A 22,771-nucleotide genomic window follows, 5' to 3' on the forward strand; every position below is an offset into this window, starting at 1 on the left:
GTTCTCTTCTAGTGTCAATTGTAGGGGGGTGGACTTAAAATTACGCCCAATTATGGGCGTTGCCGCTTGAGTGACAGACAGTTGACGTATCACAGTGTGAGTTTCCTGCTTCCACGATCGCCCGCGCCCCTAAACCCCGCTCGTGCTCCACCTTTTTGTCCATATTTGGAGTTTTGGCGGACGTGACACGACAGAACCACAGAGAAAGAGTTTTACATTCAGGCTGCTGACTACATTATTGTGCTGTCAGAGACCCACGGGTTACAGATATATACCCTGTTGTTTTTAAGGATGAGTATCCCAGTCGTGGACTTTGGCGCGTACAGCCTGAGTGTGAAAGATGTGGATGACAAGCAGCTGCACAAGCTGAGCGCGGAGCTGAAAACAGCTTTTACAGAAGTTGGATTTGTTTTCTTGAAGAACTCGGGGATCGTTCAGGAGGAGGTGAGTCCAGCCTGAGAAGGTGGAAATGAGCCTTTTATAGAGCGTTTGATGCGTAATTTTGTCCTGGTGTTGTTGGATATAGGTGGACCGCGTCATGGACATGTCCAAGAAGTTCTTCCTGCAGCCTGATCAGCTGAAGCAGCCCTTCAGCAGGAAAAGCTTCCTGAACAGTCCGAACCACGGCTGGGTGTCACTGGAAACCGAGAGGTAGGAATGGAGGAACACATTATCTGTGTGTGTGTGTGCGCGCAATTTTACTGGTTTTACATTAAAATGAACGCTTTTCAGGTTGAATCCACGCCGGCCTGGAGACCTGAAGGAAGCATTCAACATTACTTCACTTCACCCTGACATAGTAATGATTCATTGCATTTTTAAAGGCTGCAGCATGCCTGCTTCAGGACTGTGTTCACTTTGATCCACCATCATTTAATAGGTTATCAGTCTGGAGGGTAAAGTTCAGGTTATTCTGGATCCGTTGCCATAGAAACTTAGACTCTGAATGGCTCTCTGAACTGTTTGCATTTTTACGTAAACATACCAGTTTTAGCATTAGTTAGTGTCTTATGATATTTTTCTTGAAGAAATGGCCGTCATCAGCCGCCCTGACTGGTTTCCAGGAGATCCACACTTCCTTCTTCCAGCTCTGTAAAGATCTGAGTCTGCGGGTGCTTAGGGTGATGGCTCAGAGCCTGGATCTGGATCCAGATGTGTTCCTGAGTGCACACCGTTTAATAGGAAGTATGAGCACCACATTCACCCACCATACAGCGGTGTAACACCACAGGGGGGCATTGGAGACAGTCACTAAGTGGATTGGGACAATGTTTGTATAATTCAAACTGTGTGTTTCCCGTAGCTGATGAGAACGCCACCACACTGAGGTCCCTCTACTATCCTCCAGTGAACGGTGAGAAAGCAAAGGAAGGTCAGCTGCGGTGTGGCGAACATTCAGACTATGGCAGCATAACTCTGCTGTTCCAGGGCTCGGAGGGTCTGCAGGTAACTGCTCCTCTCTTATTTTTTGTGTCTTATTTTGTTTTAGATGATGCTCCAATGATCCTCTTGTCAATCCTCAGGTTTGCACACGTTCAGGTGACTTCATCTCTGCACCCAGTATCCCCGGTGCCATCCTCGTCAACATTGCTGACCTGATGCAGCGTTGGACCAGCGATCAGTTTGTCTCTGTGGTGAGCTACACCTCCATCAACTTTGAGACTTAATGTCTTCTCATCCACTGGGTCAATGTGTAAACAAGAACTGATCTGGAGTATTGCTTGTTGATTCACTCACCACTCCACGGTAGTTTTGGAGTCAAGATATTAGTCTATATAGATATTGATCAAGACCTCCATGTGTTGTGTGTTAAAGCAAAGCTAGTCATCACCAAACCTACAAGGAATATATAACTTAATGTTATTTATTTTAATACACACATGGAGGATGGTAGATCAGACATTGCTTGTGAGTTGTTGTTCAACATAATCATTTTAAAAAACAAACTACTGAAACAGGCCTGGACAAAAATGATGGTACCCGAGAAAAGATAGATTATGTGCTGTTTGGTGACAGTGTGTACCACACTGAACATGTACCACAGAAAGCGAAGAAGAGAGTTGTCTCAGGGGATAAGAAAGAAAATCATAGACAAGCATGTTAAAGGTAAAGGTTATAAGACCACCTCCAAGCAGCTTGATGTTCCTGTGACTACAGTTGCACATATTGTTCAGAAGTGTAAGGTCCATGGGACTGTAGCCAACCTCCCTGGACGTGGCCGAAAGAGGAAAATCGATGACTAATTGAAGAGACAAATAATTCGAATGGTAACTAAAGAGCCCAGAACAACTTCCAAAGACATTAACTGTAAACTCCAAGGTCAAGGTACATCAGTGTCAGATCACACCATCCGTCGCTGTTTGACTCAAAGTGGACTTCATGGGAGTCGACTAAGGAGGACACCACTGATGAAATCACATCATAAAAAAGTGAGACTGGAATTTGCCACAATGCATAGTGGCAAACCACAAAGCTTCAAGGAGAATTTCCTTTGGACAGATGACACAAAACTGGAGCTTTTTGGCAAGGCACATCAGCTCTATGTTCACAGGTGCAAAAATGAAGCATACCAAGAAAAGAACACCGTCCCTGTGAAACATGGAGGAGGCTCGGTTATGTTCTGGGGCTGCTTTGCTGCATCTGGCACAGGGTGTCTTGAATCTGCACAGGGTACAATGAAATCTGAAGACTATCAAGGCATTCTGGAGCGAAATGCTGCCTGGTTTCAGAAAGCTTGGTCTCAGTCGCAGGTCATGGGTCTTCCAACAGAATAATGACACACAGCTAAAAACACCCAAGAATGGCTAAGAGCAAAACATTGGACTGTTCTGAAGTGACCTTCTATGAGCCCTGATCTAAATCCTATTGAACATCTGTGGAAGGAGCTGAAACATGCCATCTGGAGAAGGCCCCCTTCAAACCTGAGACAATTGGAGCAGTTTGCTCATGAAGAATGTTGCCAGGTGCAGAAGTCTCATTGACAGTTACAGAAATCGTTTGATTGCAGTGATTGCCTCAAAAGGTTGTGCAACAAAATATTAAGTTAAGGATATATATATATATATATATATATATATATATATATATATATATATATATATATATATATATATATATATATATATATATAGTTTTATGAATTGTTTATTTTAATGTTGTTGTATTGATATTTTGTGTTTAGGGTGACCTTTTAACATCTGTCCAGGTGCTGCTTATGACAAAAAGCCCTCAGGCTCTATTTAAGGGATTAAAAAGGCCTCAGGCTTGTAAATTGTGAAATATTTCCTCAAAACTTGTAATAACTCAACTCTCTGCTGTTGTTCCCTCTGCCTCTCAGCGCCACAGGGTTTTGCTGCCCCCTGTTGGAGACTCCGGCACACGTCAGTCTCTGGCATTCTTTGTCCACCCAGACGATGAGGCTCTGATCACCTGCTGCGACGGCTCCAACAAATACCCGCCTGTTACAGCAGGGGCCTACCTTCTGGAGCGCTTCAACGACTCGTATGGAAGAAGCTGAATTAAATCTTTTAATTTTTTTTAATCAAGATTTATATGTTTATATGTTTAAATCATCAACAGCGGTTTTAAATGTTTCTTTTATAATAATTAGTGTACACCAGAAGACAGCAGTGTTGAACTTGCAAGCTCTTTATTTTCATCATTCACACATGATACAGCATCCATTCATTTATTTCAAAGGGATGTTAGTGCAACAGTACACAAAAAAAATTAAATAACAAGCTGGTCAAACATTATTTTAAAAGGCTGTTTTGGAAGATTTGGAAGAGTTTTGGAAGAGACTTATAATAAATAAACCACTCTACTCAAAGATCTCTTATATATAGTCTATGATGACACATCTGTCTGTGACCCTCCCCCTCTTTTAAAGCCTAATTCAGGTGTTTTCCTTTAAAATCTGATCTGCTGCAGAGAAAAAATAAATTAAATCAAACTATGAAATCATGAAAAATTATACAAATATAAACAACACACAACCACTTTAGAATTTGTACAGCTCTCACTCTACTACCAGAAAAAAATCATGGAAAAATTTAAATATATGTACACTAACTAACTTACTTCATTTTTTTAAATTGAGGACACAAAAGCTAGAAAATGTAAGTGATGATATGCATTTGCATATCTGCATAACTGCATAACTGTAGAAAAAGGATCACCTGGAAAGAATCTTTTCTGACACTAGAAGAGAACCTATCATCTGAGACCAAAGTGGTTTTTTGTACCAGGCTGTAAACATGTTTTGTTTTCTGCTGTGAAGTCGGCCATTTTAACAGGGGAGTCTATGGGAAATGACTCGCTTTTGGAGCGAACCCCCAGTAGATGCATCGTGAATTACAAGTTTTGACACTTCCGCATGGGCCTCAACTTTGAGCCCCGAAGGTTGCCGCTTGATATATACCCTGTTGTTTTTAAGGATGAGTATCCCAGTCGTGGACTTTGGCGCGTACAGCCTGAGTGTGAAAGATGTGGATGACAAGCAGCTGCACAAGCTGAGCGCGGAGCTGAAAACAGCTTTTACAGAAGTTGGATTTGTTTTCTTGAAGAACTCGGGGATCGTTCAGGAGGAGGTGAGTCCAGCCTGAGAAGGTGGAAATGAGCCTTTTATAGAGCGTTTGATGCGTAATTAGGGCCCGAGCACCGAATGGTGCAAGAGCCCTATTGAAACCCTTAGGATTATTATTTTTTTTTTCCCCCCCTCCGAGATCGCATTTTTGGAGGCCTTAACATGCCCCAAAACTCACCAAACTTGGTAGAAAAATCCATTCGCCCGAAAAATTTTGAAATTTGCTGACTTTTGAAATGCACATATAAAAATGGCTCTATAGCGCCCCCAACGCGTAGCCCCTCTGGCCGGTTTGACACAGGATTATGAAAATTGGCACACATATGTATCACCTCAAGACGCACAAAAAAGTCTCTTGGACCCCCCCTCCAAACCCAACAGGAAGTGCGCCATTTGAAGGTTTGTGGCCATTTTTGGCGATGTGTGACCCTGCTGCCAAACTTTTCACGCCTCGCATACTTCATCGGATTGAGCTGAAATTCGCCGTGTCCACTCAGGACACCATAGGGAATAGACGCATTCCAAAACTCTTACAAAAGTCTGACGGTGTGGCCGGGGCGTGGCCTCAAAGTTTGACCATTTTTGAGGACACAGAAAGTCTCTATAACTTCTTCGTTTTCTGTCCGATCTGTACGAAATGTCACATGTATGATCAGAGTCTGACCCTAAACACATCTATACAACAATATTGAGGCTTTGACAGAGCGCCACCTACTGGCTACACAAAATGTTGTGTTTTCACAGGTTTTTCTGCATGCCCCTGTGGCCTGTTTTGGGGAGGCTCATGAAAATTGGCACACATGTGTATCACCCCAAGATGCACAAAAAAGTCTCTTGGACCCCCCCTCCAAACCCAACAGGAAGTCCGCGATTTTGAAATTTCTGTTAATTTTTGGCGTTTTGTGACCCTGCTACAAAACTTTTCACGCCTTGCATACTTCATCCAATTGAGCTAAAACTCACTGTGTCAACTCAGGACACCATAGGGAATAGACGCATTCCAAAACTCTTACAAAAGTCTGACGGTGTGGTGGGGGCGTGGCCTCAAAGTTGACCATTCACCATTACAAAGGAACTCCCTGTATTTATTGCCCTAACGCGTAGCCCCGCTGGCCAGTTTGACACAGGATCATGAAAATTAGCACACATGTGTATCACCCCAAGACGCACAAAAAAGTCTCTTGGACCCCCCCTCCAAGCCCAACAGGAAGTCCGCCATTTTGACTTTTGTGGCCATTTTTTGCCTATTTGTGACCCTGCTTCAAAACTTTTCACGCCTTGCATACTTCATCCAATCAAGCTGAAAATCACTGTGTCCACTCAGGACACGATACAGAATAGACGCATTCCAAAACTCTTACAAAAGTATTACGGTGTGGTGGGGGCGTGGACTCAAAGTTGACCATTCGCCATTGCAAAGGAACTCCCTGTATTTTTTGCCCTAACGCGTAGCCCCGCTGGCCAGTTTGACACAGGATCATGAAAATTTGCACACATGTGTATCACCCCAAGACGCACAAAAAAGTCTCTTGGACCCCCTCTCCAAACCCAACAGGAAGTCCGCCATTTTGAAATTTCTGTTAATTTTTGGCGATTTGTGACCCTGCTACAAAACTTTTCAAGCCTCACATACTTCATCCAATTGAGCTAAAACTCACTGTGTCAACTTTGGACACCATAGGGAATAGACGCATTCCAAAACTCTTTCAAAAGTATTACCGTGTGGCGGGGGAGTGGCCTCAAAGTTGACCATTCCCCATTACAAAGGAACTCGCTGTGTTTTATGCAGTACTACCCATATACTTTATGCAATGTGGACAATATCTTACTGTACTGCTATGGACCCGAGTCTGAACAGATATATATGCTAATAGGATGATACGGTCATAGCGCCACCTACTGGTAGCAGGAAAGTTTGGTTGTAAACATGTGTTTGTTGTATATTTGTGGAAATGAGAGGAGGAGAGCATAGGACAGGAGAGTATAGGAGACGAGAGCATAGGAGAGAAGACTGCGATGACCCCGCGGATCGCAAGGTGCGCGAGGGCCCGCAATGCTGCTTGCAGCTTTAATTTTTTTTTTTTTCCCCTGAGATCGCATTTTTGGGGGCCTTAACATGCCCAAAAACTCACCAAACTTGGTAGAAAAATTCATTCGCCTGAAAAATTTTGAAATTTGCTGACGTTTGAAACGCACATAGGAAAATGACTCTATAGCGCCCCCAACGCGTAGCCCCTCTGGCCAGTTTGACACAGGATTATGAAAATTGGCACACATATGTATCACCTCAAGACGCACAAAAAAGTCTCTTGGACCCCCCCTCCAAACCCAACAGGAAGTCCGCCATTTGAAAGTTTGTGGCCATTTTTGGCGATGTTTGACCCTGCTGCAAAACTTTTCACGCCTCGCATACTTTATCGGATTGGGCTGAAAGTCACCGTGTCCACTCAGGACACCATAGGGAATAGACACATTCCAAAACTCTTACAAAAGTCTGACGGTGTGGCCGGGGCGTGGCCTCAAAGTTTGACCATTTCAGAGGAAACAGGAAGTCGCTATAACTTCTTTGTTTTCTGTCCGATCTGTACCAAATGTCACATGTATGATCAGAGTCTGACCCTAAACACATCTATACAACAATATTGAGGCTTTGACAGAGCGCCACCTACTGGCTACACAAAATGTTGTGTTTTCATAGGTTTTTATGCATGCCCCTGTGGCCTGTTTTGGGGAGGTTAATGAAAATTGGCAGACATGTGTATCACCCCAAGATGCACTAAAAAGTCTCTTGGACCCCCCCTCCAAACCCAACAGGAAGTCCGCAATTTTGAAATTTCTGTTAATTTTTGGCGATTTGTGACCCTCCTACAAAACTTTTCACGCCTCGCATACTTCGTCCAAATGAGCTAAAACTCACTGTGTCCACTCAGGACACCATAGGGAATAGACGCATTCAAAAACTCTTACAAAAGTCTGACGGTGTGGTGGGGGCGTGGCCTCAAAGTTGACCATTCGCCATTACAAAGGAACTCCCTGTATTTTTTGCCCTAACGCGTAGCCCCGGTGGCCAGTTTGACACAGGATCATGAAAATTAGCACACGTGTATCACCCCAAGATGCACAAAAAAGTCTCTTGGACCCCCCCTCCAAACCCAACAGGAAGTCCGCCATTTTTACTTATGTGGCCATTTTTTGCTTATTTGTGACCCTGCTACAAAACTTTTCACGCCTTGCATACTTCATCCAATTGAGCTGAAATTCACTGTGTCCACTCAGGACACCACAGGGAATAGACGCATTCCAAAATTCTTTCAAAAGTATTACCGTGTGGCGAGGGAGTGGCCTCAAAGTTGACCATTCGCCATTACAAAGGAACTCGCTCTTTTTTATGCAGTACTACCCATATACTTCATACAATGTGGAAAAGATCTTACAGTACTGCTATGGACCAGAGTCTGAACAGATATATATGCTAATAGGATGATACGGTCATAGCGCCACCTACTGGTAGCAGGAAAGTTTGGTTGTAAACATGTGTTCGTTGTATATCTGTGGAAATGAGAGGAGGAGAGCATAGGACAGGAGAGTATAGGAGACGAGAGCATAGGAGAGAAGACTGCGATGACCCCGCGGATCGCAAGGTGCGCGAGGGCCCGCAATGCTGGTTGCAGCTTTAATTTTGTCCTGGTGTTGTTGGATATAGGTGGACCGCGTCATGGACATGTCCAAGAAGTTCTTCCTGCAGCCTGATCAGCTGAAGCAGCCCTTCAGCAGGAAAAGCTTCCTGAACAGTCCGAACCACGGCTGGGTGTCACTGGAAACCGAGAGGTAGGAATGGAGGAACACATTATCTGTGTGTGTGTGTGCGCGCAATTTTACTGGTTTTACATTAAAATTTACGCTTTTCAGGTTGAATCCACGCCGGCCTGGAGACCTGAAGGAGGCATTCAACATTACTTCACTTCACCCTGACATAGTAATGATTCATTGCATTTTTAAAGGCTGCAGCATGCCTGCTTCAGGACTGTGTTCACTTTGATCCACCATCATTAAATAGGTTATCAGTCTGGAGGGTAAAGTTCAGGTTATTCTGGATCCGTTACCATAGAAACTTAGACTCTGAATGGCTCTCTGAACTGTTTGCATTTTTACGTAAACATACCAGTTTTAGCATTAGTTAGTGTCTTATGATATTGTTCTTGTAGAAATGGCCGTCATCAGCCGCCCTGACTGGTTTCCAGGAGATCCACACTTCCTTCTTCCAGCTCTGTAAAGATCTGAGTCTGCGGGTGCTTAGGGTGATGGCTCAGAGCCTGGATCTGGATCCAGATGTGTTCCTGAGTGCACACCGTTTAATAGGAAGTATGAGCACCATATTCACCCACCATACAGAGGTGTAACACCACCACGGGGCATTGGAGACAGTCACTAAGTGGATTAGGACAATGTTTGTATAATTCAAACTGTGTGTTTCCCGTAGCTGATGAGAACGGCACAACACTGAGGTCCCTCTACTATCCTCCAGTGAACAGTGAGAAAGCAAAGGAAGGTCAGCTGCGGTGTGGCGAACATTCAGACTATGGCAGCATAACTCTGCTGTTCCAGGACTCGGAGGGTCTGCAGGTAACTGCTCCTCTCTTATTTTTTGTGTCTTATTTTGTTTTAGATGATGCTCCAATGATCCTCTTGTCAATCCTCAGGTTTGCACACGTTCAGGTGACTTCATCTCTGTACCCAGTATCCCCGGTGCCATCCTCGTCAACATTGCTGACCTGATGCAGCGTTGGACCAGCGATCAGTTTGTCTCTGTGGTGAGCTACACCTCCATCAACTTTGAGACAATGTCTTCTCATCCACTGGGTCAATGTGTAAACAAGAACTGATCTGGAGTATTGCTTGTTGAGTCACTCACCACTCCACGGTAGTTTTGTAGTCAAGATATTAGTCTATATAGATATTGACTGACCTCCATGTGCTGTGTGTTAAAGCAAAGCTACTCATCAACAAACCTACAAGGAATATATAACTTAATGTTATTTATTTTAATACACATGGAGGTAGGTAGATCAGACATTGCTTGTGAGTTGTTGTTCAACATAACCATTTTAAAAAACAAACTACTGAAACAGGCCTGGACAAAAATGATGGTACCCGAGAAAAGATTGATTATGTGCTGTTTGGTGACAGTGTGTACCACACTGAACATGGACCACAGAAAGCGAAGAAGAGAGTTGTCTCAGGGGATAAGAAAGAAAATCATAGACAAGCATGTTAAAGGTAAAGGTTATAAGACCACCTCCAAGCAGCTTGATGTTCCTGTGACTACAGTTGCACATATTGTTCAGAAGTGTAAGGTCCATGGGACTGTAGCCAACCTCCCTGGACGTGGCCGAAAGAGGAAAATCGATGACTAATTGAAGAGACGAATAATTCGAATGGTAACTAAAGAGCCCAGAACAACTTCCAAAGACATTAACGGTAAACTCCAAGGTCAAGGTACATCAGTGTCAGATCACACCATCCGTCGCTGTTTGACTCAAAGTGGACTTCATGGGAGTCGACTAAGGAGGACGCCACTGCTGAAATCACATCATAAAAAAGTGAGACTGGAATTTGCCACAATGCATAGTGGCAAACCACAAAGCTTCAAGGAGAATTTCCTTTGGACAGATGAGACAAAACTGGAGCTTTTTGGCAAGGCACATCAGCTCTATGTTCACAGGTGCAAAAATGAAGCATACCAAGAAAAGAACACCATCCCTGTGAAACATGGAGGAGGCTCGGTTATGTTCTGGGGCTGCTTTGCTGCATCTGGCACAGGGTGTCTTGAATCTGCACAGGGTACAATGAAATCTGAAGACTATCAAGGCATTCTGGAGCGAAATGCTGCCTGGTGTCAGAAAGCTTGGTCTCAGTCGCAGGTCATGGGTCTTCCAACAGAATAATGACACACAGCTAAAAACACCAAAGAATGGCTAAGAGCAAAACATTGGACTGTTCTGAAGTGACCTTCTATGAGCCCTGATCTAAATCCTATTGAACATCTGTGGAAGGAGCTGAAACATGCCATCTGGAGAAGGCCCCCTTCAAACCTGAGACAATTGGAGCAGTTTGCTCATGAAGAATGAGCCAAAATACCTGTTGCCAGGTGCAGAAGTCTCATTGACAGTTACAGAAATCGTTTGATTGCAGTGATTGCCTCAAAAGGTTGTGCAACAAAATATTAAGTTAAGGATATATATATATATATATATATATATATATATAGTTTTATGAATAGTTTATTTTAATGTTGTTGTATTGATATTTTGTGTTTAGGGTGACCTTTTAACATCTGTCCAGGTGCTGCTTATGACAAAAAGCCCTCAGGCTCTATTTAAGGGATTAAAAAGGCCTCAGGCTTGTAAATTGCGAAATATTTTCTCAAAACTTGTAATAACTCAACTCTCTGCTGTTGTTCCCTCTGCCTCTCAGCGCCACAGGGTTTTGCTGCCCCCTGTTGGAGACTCCGGCACACGTCAGTCTCTGGCATTCTTTGTCCACCCAGAGGATGAGGCTCTGATCACCTGCTGCGATGGCTCCAACAAATACCCGCCTGTTACAGCAGGGGCCTACCTTCTGGAGCGCTTCAACGACTCGTATGGAAGAAGCTGAATTAAATCTTTTAATTTTTTTTAATCAAGATTTATAATTATGAAATGTTTAAATCATCAACAGTGGTTTTAAATGTTTCTTTTATAATAATTAGTGTACACCAGAAGACAGCAGTGTTAAACTTGCAAGCTCTTTATTTTCATCATTCACACATGATACAGCATCCGTTCATTTATTTCAAAGGGATGTTAGTGCAACAGTACACAAAAAAATTAAAAAAATAAATTAAATCAAACTAAGAAATCATGAAAAACTATACAAATATAAACAACACACAACCACTTTAGAATTTGTACAGCTCTCACTCTACTACCAGAAAAAATAATGGAAAAATTAAAATATATGTACACTAATATGTTTTTTTTTTTAATTGAGGACACAAAAGCTAGAAAATGTAACTGATGATATGCATTTGATAACTAGAAAAAGGATCACCTGGAAAGAATCTTTTCTGACATTCATTTTCCTCTTATCTCTTTACCATAAAAATAAATAGTTATTCTATAAGAGACGGTATCGACTGACCTCTTGTTAATGTCGCTCGCCTCATTGACCAGCTGCTGCTCGTACTCTCTCAGTTCCTCCTCAGTGTAAAGGGGGTTTTGATCTAACGTCTATCAAGGCACGAACAATGTTACAGAATAAATGAATATAGCAGTACTTATTTGTGATTTCACTCAAGAAATATAACATGAAAGCACTTATACAATGGAGGACTATTTGCATTTTGATATATTAATAAAATGAGTGCAAGCTTCTTTCTCTTACCCCCCACTCGTCTTTTTCATAGAACTCCTGTTTCTTGGTGGCTGCCATGAACTCGCTCAGTGACACAAGTCTGTCTTTATTAGTGTCCACCTGGACATCAACACATGAAGCAGCATTAATATTCCTTCAAGACAGTTAGTTGCAATACAAACATGACACATCTTTCACATGTGGCAGCTCACCTCGTTCATAACGTGCTCTCTCATTCGCAGTCTTTCCTCCTCCATTTCAACCATGAATGAACCAATGAATCCACTTAATGTAAACAATGCGTCGACGCAGACAGATCAGAGAAATGTCTTCATGCTACTATTTTGAAGAAGGTTTTGGGATTGAAGTCTTCTGGGTCCAAACCATCTGTCTCCTGCCACACCTCTTTCAGCTGATCCTCACTGCCCTGAACACACACACACACACACAGCCTCAGCTTTATCATGCTGATGATTGATTGCATTATTGATTGATTGTCTATGATTCTGATATTGACAAACCAGTCCTGTCCTGAAAATGTTCCCATTTCCAGACTGACAGTCCAAACTTTCATTCACTGACTAACTGTTGCAGCTTTAGAGCATAAAATGAGAAGATAGTAGATCTTTAAAAGTAGATTTAGAGGGAAACTTTGTGTATTTGTTGGATTTCTGTTTCAATCTGGCACAAAAAAACCACAAATAAATTCTTTTCCAAGTTTGGTGTGAAAGAACTTGCCTGTCCTGACCTCAAGGCCACCTGGACAGGGATAAGGAGCCCAGCCCAGAACAGTCATGTTCTCTTCTCAGAAATTAGGAATGATTTTTTTTTTTTTTATCGGGTGGTCGGCGTGTTTCTTTTTCATCTCCTCGTAGTGCTGCTCCTCCTTCGTGCGATCCTCGTCATTCATGTTCTTCAGGCGCTCTCTCCTCTCGTGCTCCTTCATCATTTCGTACCTCTTGAAGTCATCATGGCGGTTCTTGTCGTAGTTCTCCAGGTCACTGGTCGCCTGCAAATAAAAGCAAAACATTGATGAAGAGGCTTTCCCTTGTGCAGTGTGTACATTTGTGAACCACATAGTAAAACCTGCTGTGAGGGTTAAAGTATAAAAGCATGTTTCTTTGAATGTCCTGCAGCAAAGTGCAAACAATGATTCAAACCCTGAATGTATTTGTTTTACTTTAATTTTTTTAAACTTCTTACAGGTCCTTATCTGTAAGACTGCAGAGCGAGGAAGTTATAAACATAAACCACATATCAGTTAACGACCTGATATACGGTTTATGGTAATGTTATGGCTGCTTATAGATAAGTCAAACAAAGCAAATACTCAAGACATGTAAAATAAAGACATGGCTACACAAAATTACACACAGTACTGCCAGGATTCACATGCATTTGACTGTTAACTTCCTTTTTTTTATTCTTGCAGCATCAGGAAATTTGATGCAGCTCTCCCCACACACACACACACACACGACATTAGAAACAGGACTCACTGTACTTATCTGGCCTTGAACGTGACCTTTGATTCAGTCCACTCCACAGAAACAAGGCAAGGCAAGGCAAGGCAAGCTTTATTTATATAGCACCATTCATACACAAGGCAATTCAGAGTGCTTTACATAAGATGAAATCACAGAATAAAAACATTTTAAAACATTAAATTAAGATGGAAATTAAAAAAAAATAAAAAGAATAAAATCGTAAAAACATCAAATAAAATCAGAATGATTAAATGAGAAGAGTGCAGTCAAGAAATTCGAACACTGCAGTAAACAAATGTGTTTTCAGGCCTGACTTAAATGAAGTGACTGTCTGAGCAGACCTCAGGTGTTCAGGAAGGCTGTTCCACAGGTGAGGGGCAGAATAACTGAATCCTGCTTCACTCTGTTTGGTTCTGACCCTGGGTACACACAGTAGGCCTGTCCCTGATGATCTCAGGCGTCTGGATGGTTCATAGGGAACCAGTAAGTCCAGGATGTATTTTGGTCCAAGACCATTCAGTGCTTTGTAGACCAGGAGTAAAGTTTTGAAATGGATCCTTTGACTCACAGGAAGCCAGTGCAGTGATTTGAGGACCGGTGTGATGTGGTCCATTTTCCTGGTGTTACTCAGAACTCTAGCAGCAGCATTTTGGACCAGCTGCAGCTGCCTGACTGATTTTTTGCTCAGACCTGTGAGGACGCCGTTACAATAATCTAGCCTACTGAAAATTAATGCATGAATAAGTTTTTCTGTGTCTTGTTTGGACAGAAAGCCCTTGATCCTAGCAATGTTTTTCAGGTGGTAATAGGCAGACTTAGTAATGGCTTTTACATGGGTGTTAAAATTCAGGTCTGAGTCGAGTATTACACCGAGATTTCTGGCTTGGTTTGTGGCCATCAGTGACATGGAGTCAAGGTAAGCACTGATCTTAGCTCTTTCATTTTTGGGGCCAAAAACAATCATCTCTGTTTTGTCAGCATTGAGCTGGAGAAAGTTCTGGCTCATCCACTCATTGATTTGTTGAGTACACTTACTTAGTGAGTGTAAGGGACTGTAGTCATGTGATGACACTGATATATAAAGCTGTGTGTCGTCTGCATAGGTGTGGTAGGAGATGTTGTGCTGTTCTATGATCTGAGCTAGGGGCAGCATGTAGATGTTGAACAGAAGTGGTCCAAGAATGGACCCTTGAGGAACCCCGCATGTGATTTTAGTTCGGTCAGACTCAGTTACCAATTGACACAAAGTAGTCCCTATCATGTAAGTAAGATTTGAACCAGTTTAACACAGTGCCAGTAAATCCCACCCACTGCTCCAGCCTGTCGAGCAGTATGCTGTGATCAACTGTATCAAATGCAGCACTAAGGTCCAGCAGTACTAAGACGGCATGAAAATATGAAAATGCATAAAAATGCATGAATTTGTTGAAAAACAGCCTTTTCAATGACCTTTCCCAGAAAAGGAAGGTTAGATATTGGCCTGTAGTTATTTATTGCTGAAGCATCCAGGTTTGATTTTTTGAGCAGAGGTTTGATTACTGCAGTTTTCAAGGCCTGGGGAAACTGCCCTGACTGAAGAGAACTGTTAACAATCTGCAACACATCTGACAATATGCAGTTAAAAACGTTTTTAAGAAAATGTGTAGGCAGATTGTCAAGTGAGCATGTTGTGGGTTTTAACTGTTTAACAGTTTCTGTCAGTGCTGTATTATCTAGAAGGTTAAAATGTGCCAGCTTAACTGGTGGATGAGAAGGCACAAGTGACATTATGGTTTTGCAGGGCTAGAGCTACAGACTGTTTGTCTTATTTTTAACACTTTATCCGTGAAAAAAGATGCAAAGTCATTGCATGACTTTTTAGACAGCAGTTCAGGTGGCACTGACACTCCTGGGTTTGTCAGTCTGTCTATAACAGAGAACAATGTACGAGCATTGTTGCTGTTCCTGTCGATGATCTCTGAAAAATAGGATTGTCTTGCATTTTTCAGTTCCTGGTTGTAGTTATGTAGGCTCTCTTTGTAAATGCTATAATGAACCTGGAGTTTAGTTTTTCTCCATCTGCGTTCTGCCTGTCTGCAGACTCTTTTTTGTGCTTTAACCAGTGTGGCATTTCTCCAAGGTGACTTTTTCCTTCCTGACAGAACTTTGGTTCTGATTGGGGCAATTGAATCAATAACAGTCACAACTTTGGAACTGTTTACAAGGTCGTCAACAGGAGCTGTGGGCAGGGTTGGTGATGGTACAAAAGCCTGTGTGAACAGTGCACAGGTGTTATCTGTGACGCTTTCTGATCACCTTTCCTTCTACCTTGATGGGATTAGCAGGGTTGGTCGTTTTAAATGCAACACAGTAGTGATCAGAAAGAGCAACATCGGTCACCACAACCTCAGAGATGTTCAGACCTTTGGAAATAACTAGATCCAGTATATGTCCCTTGTTATGTGTTGAGTCTGTTACATGCTGTGACAGCCCAAAGCTATCCAGGATGTTAAAGAGTTCTTTGGCACTTCCATCATTAGGATTATCAACATGAATGTTAAAGTCACCCACTAAGACAACACAATCAAAGTCAATGCACATAATAGACAATAGTTTGGCAAACTCATCAAAGAACTTTGCATTGTATTTCGGGGTTTTGTAAATAACTGCAAAGGTTGCTTGACAGGAGGATTTTAGCTGAAGAGCAACATGTTCAAAAGAGTCAAACTTTCCATAGGATACCTTTTTGCACTGGAGGCAGTCATTAAACAAGATGGCGACTCCTCCTCCTTTCTTGTGCAATCTTGCTTCACTCATGAAACCAAAGTTAGGAGGAGTAGACTCAATAAGAACTGCTGCACTATTGTCTTGCCCCAACCAAGTTTCAGTTAAAAACATAAAATCCAGATGGTGCTTTTGAATAAAATCATTAATTAAGAACGATTTGCCTGCCAAAGACCTAACATTTAAGAGAGCTAAATTTAATGTATTAAAACCTGTGTCCTGTCTATGTTCGGGGACAGACTGTGGCTGACATTGAATAAATTTTAAATTTGATAATACATTTCTTGGATGATGGGGCTTTCTTTTCCTTTTACTTATCAAAACATGAATTGATGAGTCTGCGCTGTGAGAGAGTGCTCTCTCCCTGGGCCTCAGGTTGGTAGTGGGATTATTATGGGTACAAGTCCTCAAACAGCAGAAGCCCTGGGTGTCCTAGTCCCTGATTGCAATCTTGGTGCTGTTAAAGTCATTGAAAATTAGTTGACAAGTTCTGTCTGATATCAGGTAATTCCCACACAAGCTAATCTTTGCTAGTCATAAAAATAGCATAAACTAAGTTGATCTTTGATGTCATTATTATAGGTGTGTCTGTGCGGCTGTTACATTGCCCGTAGGCAGACAACATAATTATGTGTGGCTGCCGTACCGACTTAATGAGGCGGTCTAGGTCCTCCACCTCAAAGGTGTTGGGGTTCATGTGGTTGAGGTGCTCAAACTGTTTCAGGAGGGCCTGGTGGTCTATTGCGTTGCCTGGAAACAAAACAATAACATGTTTCACTGAACACTTTTCAATCACATGTTTTAGGGCATATATACCATTGACAGTAAAAACTATGGACAGAGCTTCCGTGACGTCACCCGTTTGTTTCTGAAGAGCCGTTCTGAGGCTCGGTGGGAGGTTCCAGGACGTTGATGACCGCCGCCATGTTGGCAGCGTCACATCCGCCAAAACTCCAAATATGGACAAATAGGGGGAGCACGAGCGGGGTTTAGGGGGCGGGCGATCGTGGAAGCAGGAAACTCACGTTGTGATACGTCAACTGTCTGTCACTCAAGCGGCAACGCCCATAATTAGGCGTAATTTTAAGTCCGAATACAATTGAAACGAGTGAGTTGTAAAAAAATTCACCCCCCCTACAATCGACACTAGAAGAGAACCTATCACCTGAGACCAGAGTGGTTTTTTGTACCAGGCTGTAAACATTAGGGGTGGGCAGTATCGATCCGATACCAAGTAAATACAGTATCGCCGATACCAATACCGATACCGATACTTTTACTTTGAAATTTCATGATCATAAATAATTATTTTTTTGCCTTCTTTTTTGCCTTTAAATAGATTATCGTGATTAGTGGAATAATAATACACAAGAAACATTTGTTGAATAAATCGTGTCAGCAATACTCCTTGTGACAGCCATGGCTCTTTGTGAATCATGTAGGTGAAACAGCATGACTAAGATATATGACCACTGTCTCTGGTTCATGTTTGGGGATCTGCCTCTTCCTCCTCCCTCTGTTTACTCTGCAGCTCGAGGTCTTTGGGCTCTGCTGCTTTATGTTTGTGTAAATTAGTTGTGTTTCCACAGTGGCAGGTCGCTTTCCTGCACACCTCAGAAGTAGCAGTTTCTTCTTCTCGTCTGTCGCTGTGAAATAACTCCAAACAGCACTCCTCTTCCTCTCTGCCATCTCATCATGATGCTAGGTTACAGCCAATCAGGAGCTCCGTCTGCTCCGGCAGAGTGGATAAGGAGGGGGAGGGGCGGAGTGCGCCTGCGCACTGAGCAGAGTGAGAGAGGAGCGCTGTTTGCACCGCGAGTAAATACGAGTAAAGTTGCTGAAGGTATTAGAAATATCGATCTCATCAGTAGTATCGAGTAATTACTGATCCTAACTTTGGTATTGATACTATCGATATTTAGATCGATTCGCCCACCCCTAGTAAACGTTTTTTTTCTGCTGTGAAGTCGGCCATTTTAACACGGGAGTCTATGGGAAATGACTCGCTTTTGGAGCCAACCCCAAGCAGTTGCATCGTGAATTACAAGTTTTGACACTTCCGCATGGGCTTCAACTTTGAGCCCCGAAGGTTGCCGCTTGATATATACCCTGTTGTTTTTAAGGATGAGTATCCCAGTCGTGGACTTTGGCGCGTACAGCCTGAGTGTGAAAGATGTGGATGACAAGCAGCTGCACAAGCTGAGCGCGGAGCTGAAAACAGCTTTTACAGAAGTTGGATTTGTTTTCTTGAAGAACTCGGGGATCGTTCAGGAGGAAGTGAGTCCAGCCTGAGAAGGTGGAAATGAGCCTTTTATAGAGCGTTTGATGCGTAATTTTGTCCTGGTGTTGTTGGATATAGGTGGACCGCGTCATGGACATGTCCAAGAAGTTCTTCCTGCAGCCTGATCAGCTGAAGCAGCCCTTCAGCAGGAAAAGCTTCCTGAACAGTCCGAACCACGGCTGGGTGTCACTGGAAACCGAGAGGTAGGAATGGAGGAACACATTATCTGTGTGTGTGTGTGCGCGCAATTTTACTGGTTTTACATTAAAATGAACGCTTTTCAGGTTGAATCCACGCCGGCCTGGAGACCTGAAGGAGGCATTCAACATTACTTCACTTCACCCTGACATAGTAATGATTCATTGCATTTTTAAAGGCTGCAGCATGCCTGCTTCAGGACTGTGTTCACTTTGATCCACCATCATTTAATAGGTTATCAGTCTGGAGGGTAAAGTTCAGGTTATTCTGGATCCGTTGCCATAGAAACTTAGACTCTGAATGGCCTGAACTGTTTGCATTTTTACGTAAACATACCAGTTTTAGCATTAGTTAGTGTCTTATGATATTTTTCTTGAAGAAATGGCCGTCATCAGCCGCCCTGACTGGTTTCCAGGAGATCCACACTTCCTTCTTCCAGCTCTGTAAAGAACTGAGTCTGCGGGTGCTTAGGGTGATGGCTCAGAGCCTGGATCTGGATCCAGATGTGTTCCTGAGTGCACACCGTTTAATAGGAAGTATGAGCACCATATTCACCCACCATACAGAGGTGTAACACCACCGGGGGGCATTGGAGACAGTCACTAAGTGGATTGGGACAATGTTTGTATAATTCGAACTGTGTGTTTCCCGTAGCTGATGAGAACGCCACCACACTGAGGTCCCTCTACTATCCTCCAGTGAACAGTGAGAAAGCAAAGGAAGGTCAGCTGCGGTGTGGCGAACATTCAGACTATGGCAGCATAACTCTGCTGTTCCAGGACTCGGAGGGTCTGCAGGTAACTGCTCCTCTCTTATTTTTTGTGTCTTATTTTGTTTTAGATGATGCTCCAATGATCCTCTTGTCAATCCTCAGGTTTGCACACGTTCAGGTGACTTCATCTCTGTACCCAGTATCCCCGGTGCCATCCTCGTCAACATTGCTGACCTGATGCAGCGTTGGACCAGCGATCAGTTTGTCTCTGTGGTGAGCTACACCTCCATCAACTTTGAGACAATGTCTTCTCATCCACTGGGTCAATGTGTAAACAAGAACTGATCTGGAGTATTGCTTGTTGAGTCACTCACCACTCCACGGTAGTTTTGGAGTCAAGATATTAGTCTATATAGATATTGACTGACCTCCATGTGCTGTGTGTTAAAGCAAAGCTACTCATCAACAAACCTACAAGGAATATATAACTTAATGTTATTTATTTTAATACACATGGAGGTAGGTAGATCAGACATTGCTTGTGAGTTGTTGTTCAACATAACCATTTTAAAAAACAAACTACTGAAACAGGCCTGGACAAAAATGATGGTACCCGAGAAAAGATTGATTATGTGCTGTTTGGTGACAGTGTGTACCACACTGAACATGGACCACAGAAAGCGAAGAAGAGAGTTGTCTCAGGGGATAAGAAAGAAAATCATAGACAAGCATGTTAAAGGTAAAGGTTATAAGACCACCTCCAAGCAGCTTGATGTTCCTGTGACTACAGTTGCACATATTGTTCAGAAGTGTAAGGTCCATGGGACTGTAGCCAACCTCCCTGGACGTGGCCGAAAGAGGAAAATCGATGACTAATTGAAGAGACGAATAATTCGAATGGTAACTAAAGAGCCCAGAACAACTTCCAAAGACATTAACGGTAAACTCCAAGGTCAAGGTACATCAGTGTCAGATCACACCATCCGTCGCTGTTTGACTCAAAGTGGACTTCATGGGAGTCGACTAAGGAGGACGCCACTGCTGAAATCACATCATAAAAAAGTGAGACTGGAATTTGCCACAATGCATAGTGGCAAACCACAAAGCTTCAAGGAGAATTTCCTTTGGACAGATGAGACAAAACTGGAGCTTTTTGGCAAGGCACATCAGCTCTATGTTCACAGGTGCAAAAATGAAGCATACCAAGAAAAGAACACCATCCCTGTGAAACATGGAGGAGGCTCGGTTATGTTCTGGGGCTGCTTTGCTGCATCTGGCACAGGGTGTCTTGAATCTGCACAGGGTACAATGAAATCTGAAGACTATCAAGGCATTCTGGAGCGAAATGCTGCCTGGTGTCAGAAAGCTTGGTCTCAGTCGCAGGTCATGGGTCTTCCAACAGAATAATGACACACAGCTAAAAACACCAAAGAATGGCTAAGAGCAAAACATTGGACTGTTCTGAAGTGACCTTCTATGAGCCCTGATCTAAATCCTATTGAACATCTGTGGAAGGAGCTGAAACATGCCATCTGGAGAAGGCACCCTTCAAACCTGAGACAATTGGAGCAGTTTGCTCATGAAGAATGAGCCAAAATACCTGTTGCCAGGTGCAGAAGTCTCATTGACAGTTACAGAAATCGTTTGATTGCAGTGATTGCCTCAAAAGGTTGTGCAACAAAATATTAAGTTAAGGATATATATATATATATATATATATATATATAGTTTTATGAATAGTTTATTTTAATGTTGTTGTATTGATATTTTGTGTTTAGGGTGACCTTTTAACATCTGTCCAGGTGCTGCTTATGACAAAAAGCCCTCAGGCTCTATTTAAGGGATTAAAAAGGCCTCAGGCTTGTAAATTGCGAAATATTTTCTCAAAACTTGTAATAACTCAACTCTCTGCTGTTGTTCCCTCTGCCTCTCAGCGCCACAGGGTTTTGCTGCCCCCTGTTGGAGACTCCGGCACACGTCAGTCTCTGGCATTCTTTGTCCACCCAGAGGATGAGGCTCTGATCACCTGCTGCGACGGCTCCAACAAATACCCGCCTGTTACAGCAGGGGCCTACCTTCTGGAGCGCTTCAACGACTCGTATGGAAGAAGCTGAATTAAATCTTTTAATTTTTTTTAATCAAGATTTATAATTATGAAATGTTTAAATCATCAACAGTGGTTTTAAATGTTTCTTTTATAATAATTAGTGTACACCAGAAGACAGCAGTGTTAAACTTGCAAGCTCTTTATTTTCATCATTCACACATGATACAGCATCCGTTCATTTATTTCAAAGGGATGTTAGTGCAACAGTACACAAAAAAATTAAAAAAATAAATTAAATCAAACTAAGAAATCATGAAAAACTATACAAATATAAACAACACACAACCACTTTAGAATTTGTACAGCTCTCACTCTACTACCAGAAAAAATAATGGAAAAATTAAAATATATGTACACTATGTTTTTTTTTTTAATTGAGGACACAAAAGCTAGAAAATGTAACTGATGATATGCATTTGATAACTAGAAAAAGGATCACCTGGAAAGAATCTTTTCTGACATTCATTTTCCTCTTATCTCTTTACCATAAAAATAAATAGTTATTCTATAAGAGACGGTATCGACTGACCTCTTGTTAATGTCGCTCGCCTCATTGACCAGCTGCTGCTCGTACTCTCTCAGTTCCTCCTCAGTGTAAAGGGGGTTTTGATCTAATGTCTATCAAGGCACGAACAATGTTACAGAATAAATGAATATAGCAGTACTTATTTGTGATTTCACTCAAGAAATATAACATGAAAGCACTTATACAATGGAGGACTATTTGCATTTTGATATATTAATAAAATGAGTGCAAGCTTCTTTCTCTTACCCCCCACTCGTCTTTTTCATAGAACTCCTGTTTCTTGGTGGCTGCCATGAACTCGCTCAGTGACACAAGTCTGTCTTTATTAGTGTCCACCTGGACATCAACACATGAAGCAGCATTAATATTCCTTCAAGACAGTTAGTTGCAATACAAACATGACACATCTTTCACATGTGGCAGCTCACCTCGTTCATAACGTGCTCTCTCATTCGCAGTCTTTCCTCCTCCATTTCAACCATGAATGAACCAATGAATCCACTTAATGTAAACAATGCGTCGACGCAGACAGATCAGAGAAATGTCTTCATGCTACTATTTTGAAGAAGGTTTTGGGATTGAAGTCTTCTGGGTCCAAACCATCTGTCTCCTGCCACACCTCTTTCAGCTGATCCTCACTGCCCTGAACACACACACACACACACACACACAGCCTCAGCTTTATCATGCTGATGATTGATTGCATTATTGATTGATTGT

General features: G+C 42.4%; 3 protein-coding genes across 5 annotated transcripts; 2 read left to right on the forward strand and 1 right to left on the reverse strand.

Annotated features, from left to right (window-relative positions):
- The first annotated feature begins 180 nt into the window (after positions 1–180).
- LOC114452563 (UPF0676 protein C1494.01-like) lies at positions 181–11,750 on the forward strand. 3 transcript variants are annotated; one of them, XM_028431936.1, is made up of 8 exons: positions 188–340; positions 4,486–4,589; positions 8,289–8,413; positions 8,495–8,561; positions 8,791–8,947; positions 9,066–9,208; positions 9,286–9,396; positions 11,060–11,750. In XM_028431936.1, exons 1-8 carry the CDS (start codon positions 292–294, stop codon positions 11,237–11,239), a joined length of 936 nt encoding a protein of 311 aa, XP_028287737.1. In that variant the 5' UTR covers positions 188–291; the 3' UTR covers positions 11,240–11,750. The 3 variants fall into 3 exon arrangements, with proteins under 3 accessions (XP_028287738.1, XP_028287737.1, XP_028287734.1); XM_028431937.1 differs by lacking the exons at positions 4,486–4,589; positions 8,289–8,413; positions 8,495–8,561; ... (2 more) ...; positions 9,286–9,396; positions 11,060–11,750 and adding exons at positions 527–651; positions 733–799; positions 1,029–1,185; ... (1 more) ...; positions 1,524–1,634; positions 3,338–3,541 and having other exon boundaries at positions 181–444; XM_028431933.1 differs by lacking the exon at positions 188–340 and having other exon boundaries at positions 4,275–4,589.
- Positions 11,580–12,385, reverse strand: LOC114452566 (nucleobindin-2-like). Its single transcript, XM_028431940.1, has 3 exons — positions 12,190–12,385; positions 12,008–12,097; positions 11,580–11,853 (listed from the first exon to the last, which is right to left on the reverse strand). The coding sequence occupies exons 1-3, from the start codon at positions 12,241–12,243 to the stop codon at positions 11,698–11,700; spliced, it is 300 nt and encodes a 99-aa protein (XP_028287741.1). The 5' UTR covers positions 12,244–12,385; the 3' UTR covers positions 11,580–11,697.
- Positions 12,386–18,202: 5,817 nt separating this feature from the next.
- Positions 18,203–22,040, forward strand: LOC114452565 (UPF0676 protein C1494.01-like). Its single transcript, XM_028431939.1, has 7 exons — positions 18,203–18,504; positions 18,587–18,711; positions 18,793–18,859; positions 19,086–19,242; positions 19,361–19,503; positions 19,581–19,691; positions 21,353–22,040. The coding sequence occupies exons 1-7, from the start codon at positions 18,352–18,354 to the stop codon at positions 21,530–21,532; spliced, it is 936 nt and encodes a 311-aa protein (XP_028287740.1). The 5' UTR covers positions 18,203–18,351; the 3' UTR covers positions 21,533–22,040.
- Positions 22,041–22,771: the final 731 nt, after the last annotated feature.

Source organism: Parambassis ranga, chromosome 19 (genome assembly GCF_900634625.1).
Source record: "Parambassis ranga chromosome 19, fParRan2.1, whole genome shotgun sequence".
In the NCBI taxonomy this organism is placed as follows: Eukaryota; Metazoa; Chordata; class Actinopteri; family Ambassidae; genus Parambassis; species Parambassis ranga.

What these genes read in the sequence shown, in the direction of transcription:
- LOC114452563 (XM_028431937.1), top strand. Translation starts at nt 292, where the DNA reads ATGAGTATCCCAGTCGTGGACTTTGGCGCGTACAGCCTGAGTGTGAAA. An exon ending in CTTCACTTCACCCTGACATA is followed by an intron (nt 800 to 1,028) that starts GTAATGATTCAT and finishes TTTTTCTTGAAG; the next exon opens with AAATGGCCGTCATCAGCCGC. An exon ending in TGCACACCGTTTAATAGGAA is followed by an intron (nt 1,186 to 1,303) that starts GTATGAGCACCA and finishes TGTTTCCCGTAG; the next exon opens with CTGATGAGAACGCCACCACA.
- LOC114452566 (XM_028431940.1), bottom strand. Translation starts at nt 12,243, where the DNA reads ATGGTTGAAATGGAGGAGGAAAGACTGCGAATGAGAGAGCACGTTATG. An exon ending in GAGAGCACGTTATGAACGAG is followed by an intron (nt 12,098 to 12,189) that starts GTGAGCTGCCAC and finishes GTTGATGTCCAG; the next exon opens with GTGGACACTAATAAAGACAG. An exon ending in ATGAAAAAGACGAGTGGGGG is followed by an intron (nt 11,854 to 12,007) that starts GTAAGAGAAAGA and finishes GTGCCTTGATAG; the next exon opens with ACGTTAGATCAAAACCCCCT.
- LOC114452565 (XM_028431939.1), top strand. Translation starts at nt 18,352, where the DNA reads ATGAGTATCCCAGTCGTGGACTTTGGCGCGTACAGCCTGAGTGTGAAA. An exon ending in GTGTCACTGGAAACCGAGAG is followed by an intron (nt 18,712 to 18,792) that starts GTAGGAATGGAG and finishes AACGCTTTTCAG; the next exon opens with GTTGAATCCACGCCGGCCTG. An exon ending in AGGACTCGGAGGGTCTGCAG is followed by an intron (nt 19,504 to 19,580) that starts GTAACTGCTCCT and finishes GTCAATCCTCAG; the next exon opens with GTTTGCACACGTTCAGGTGA.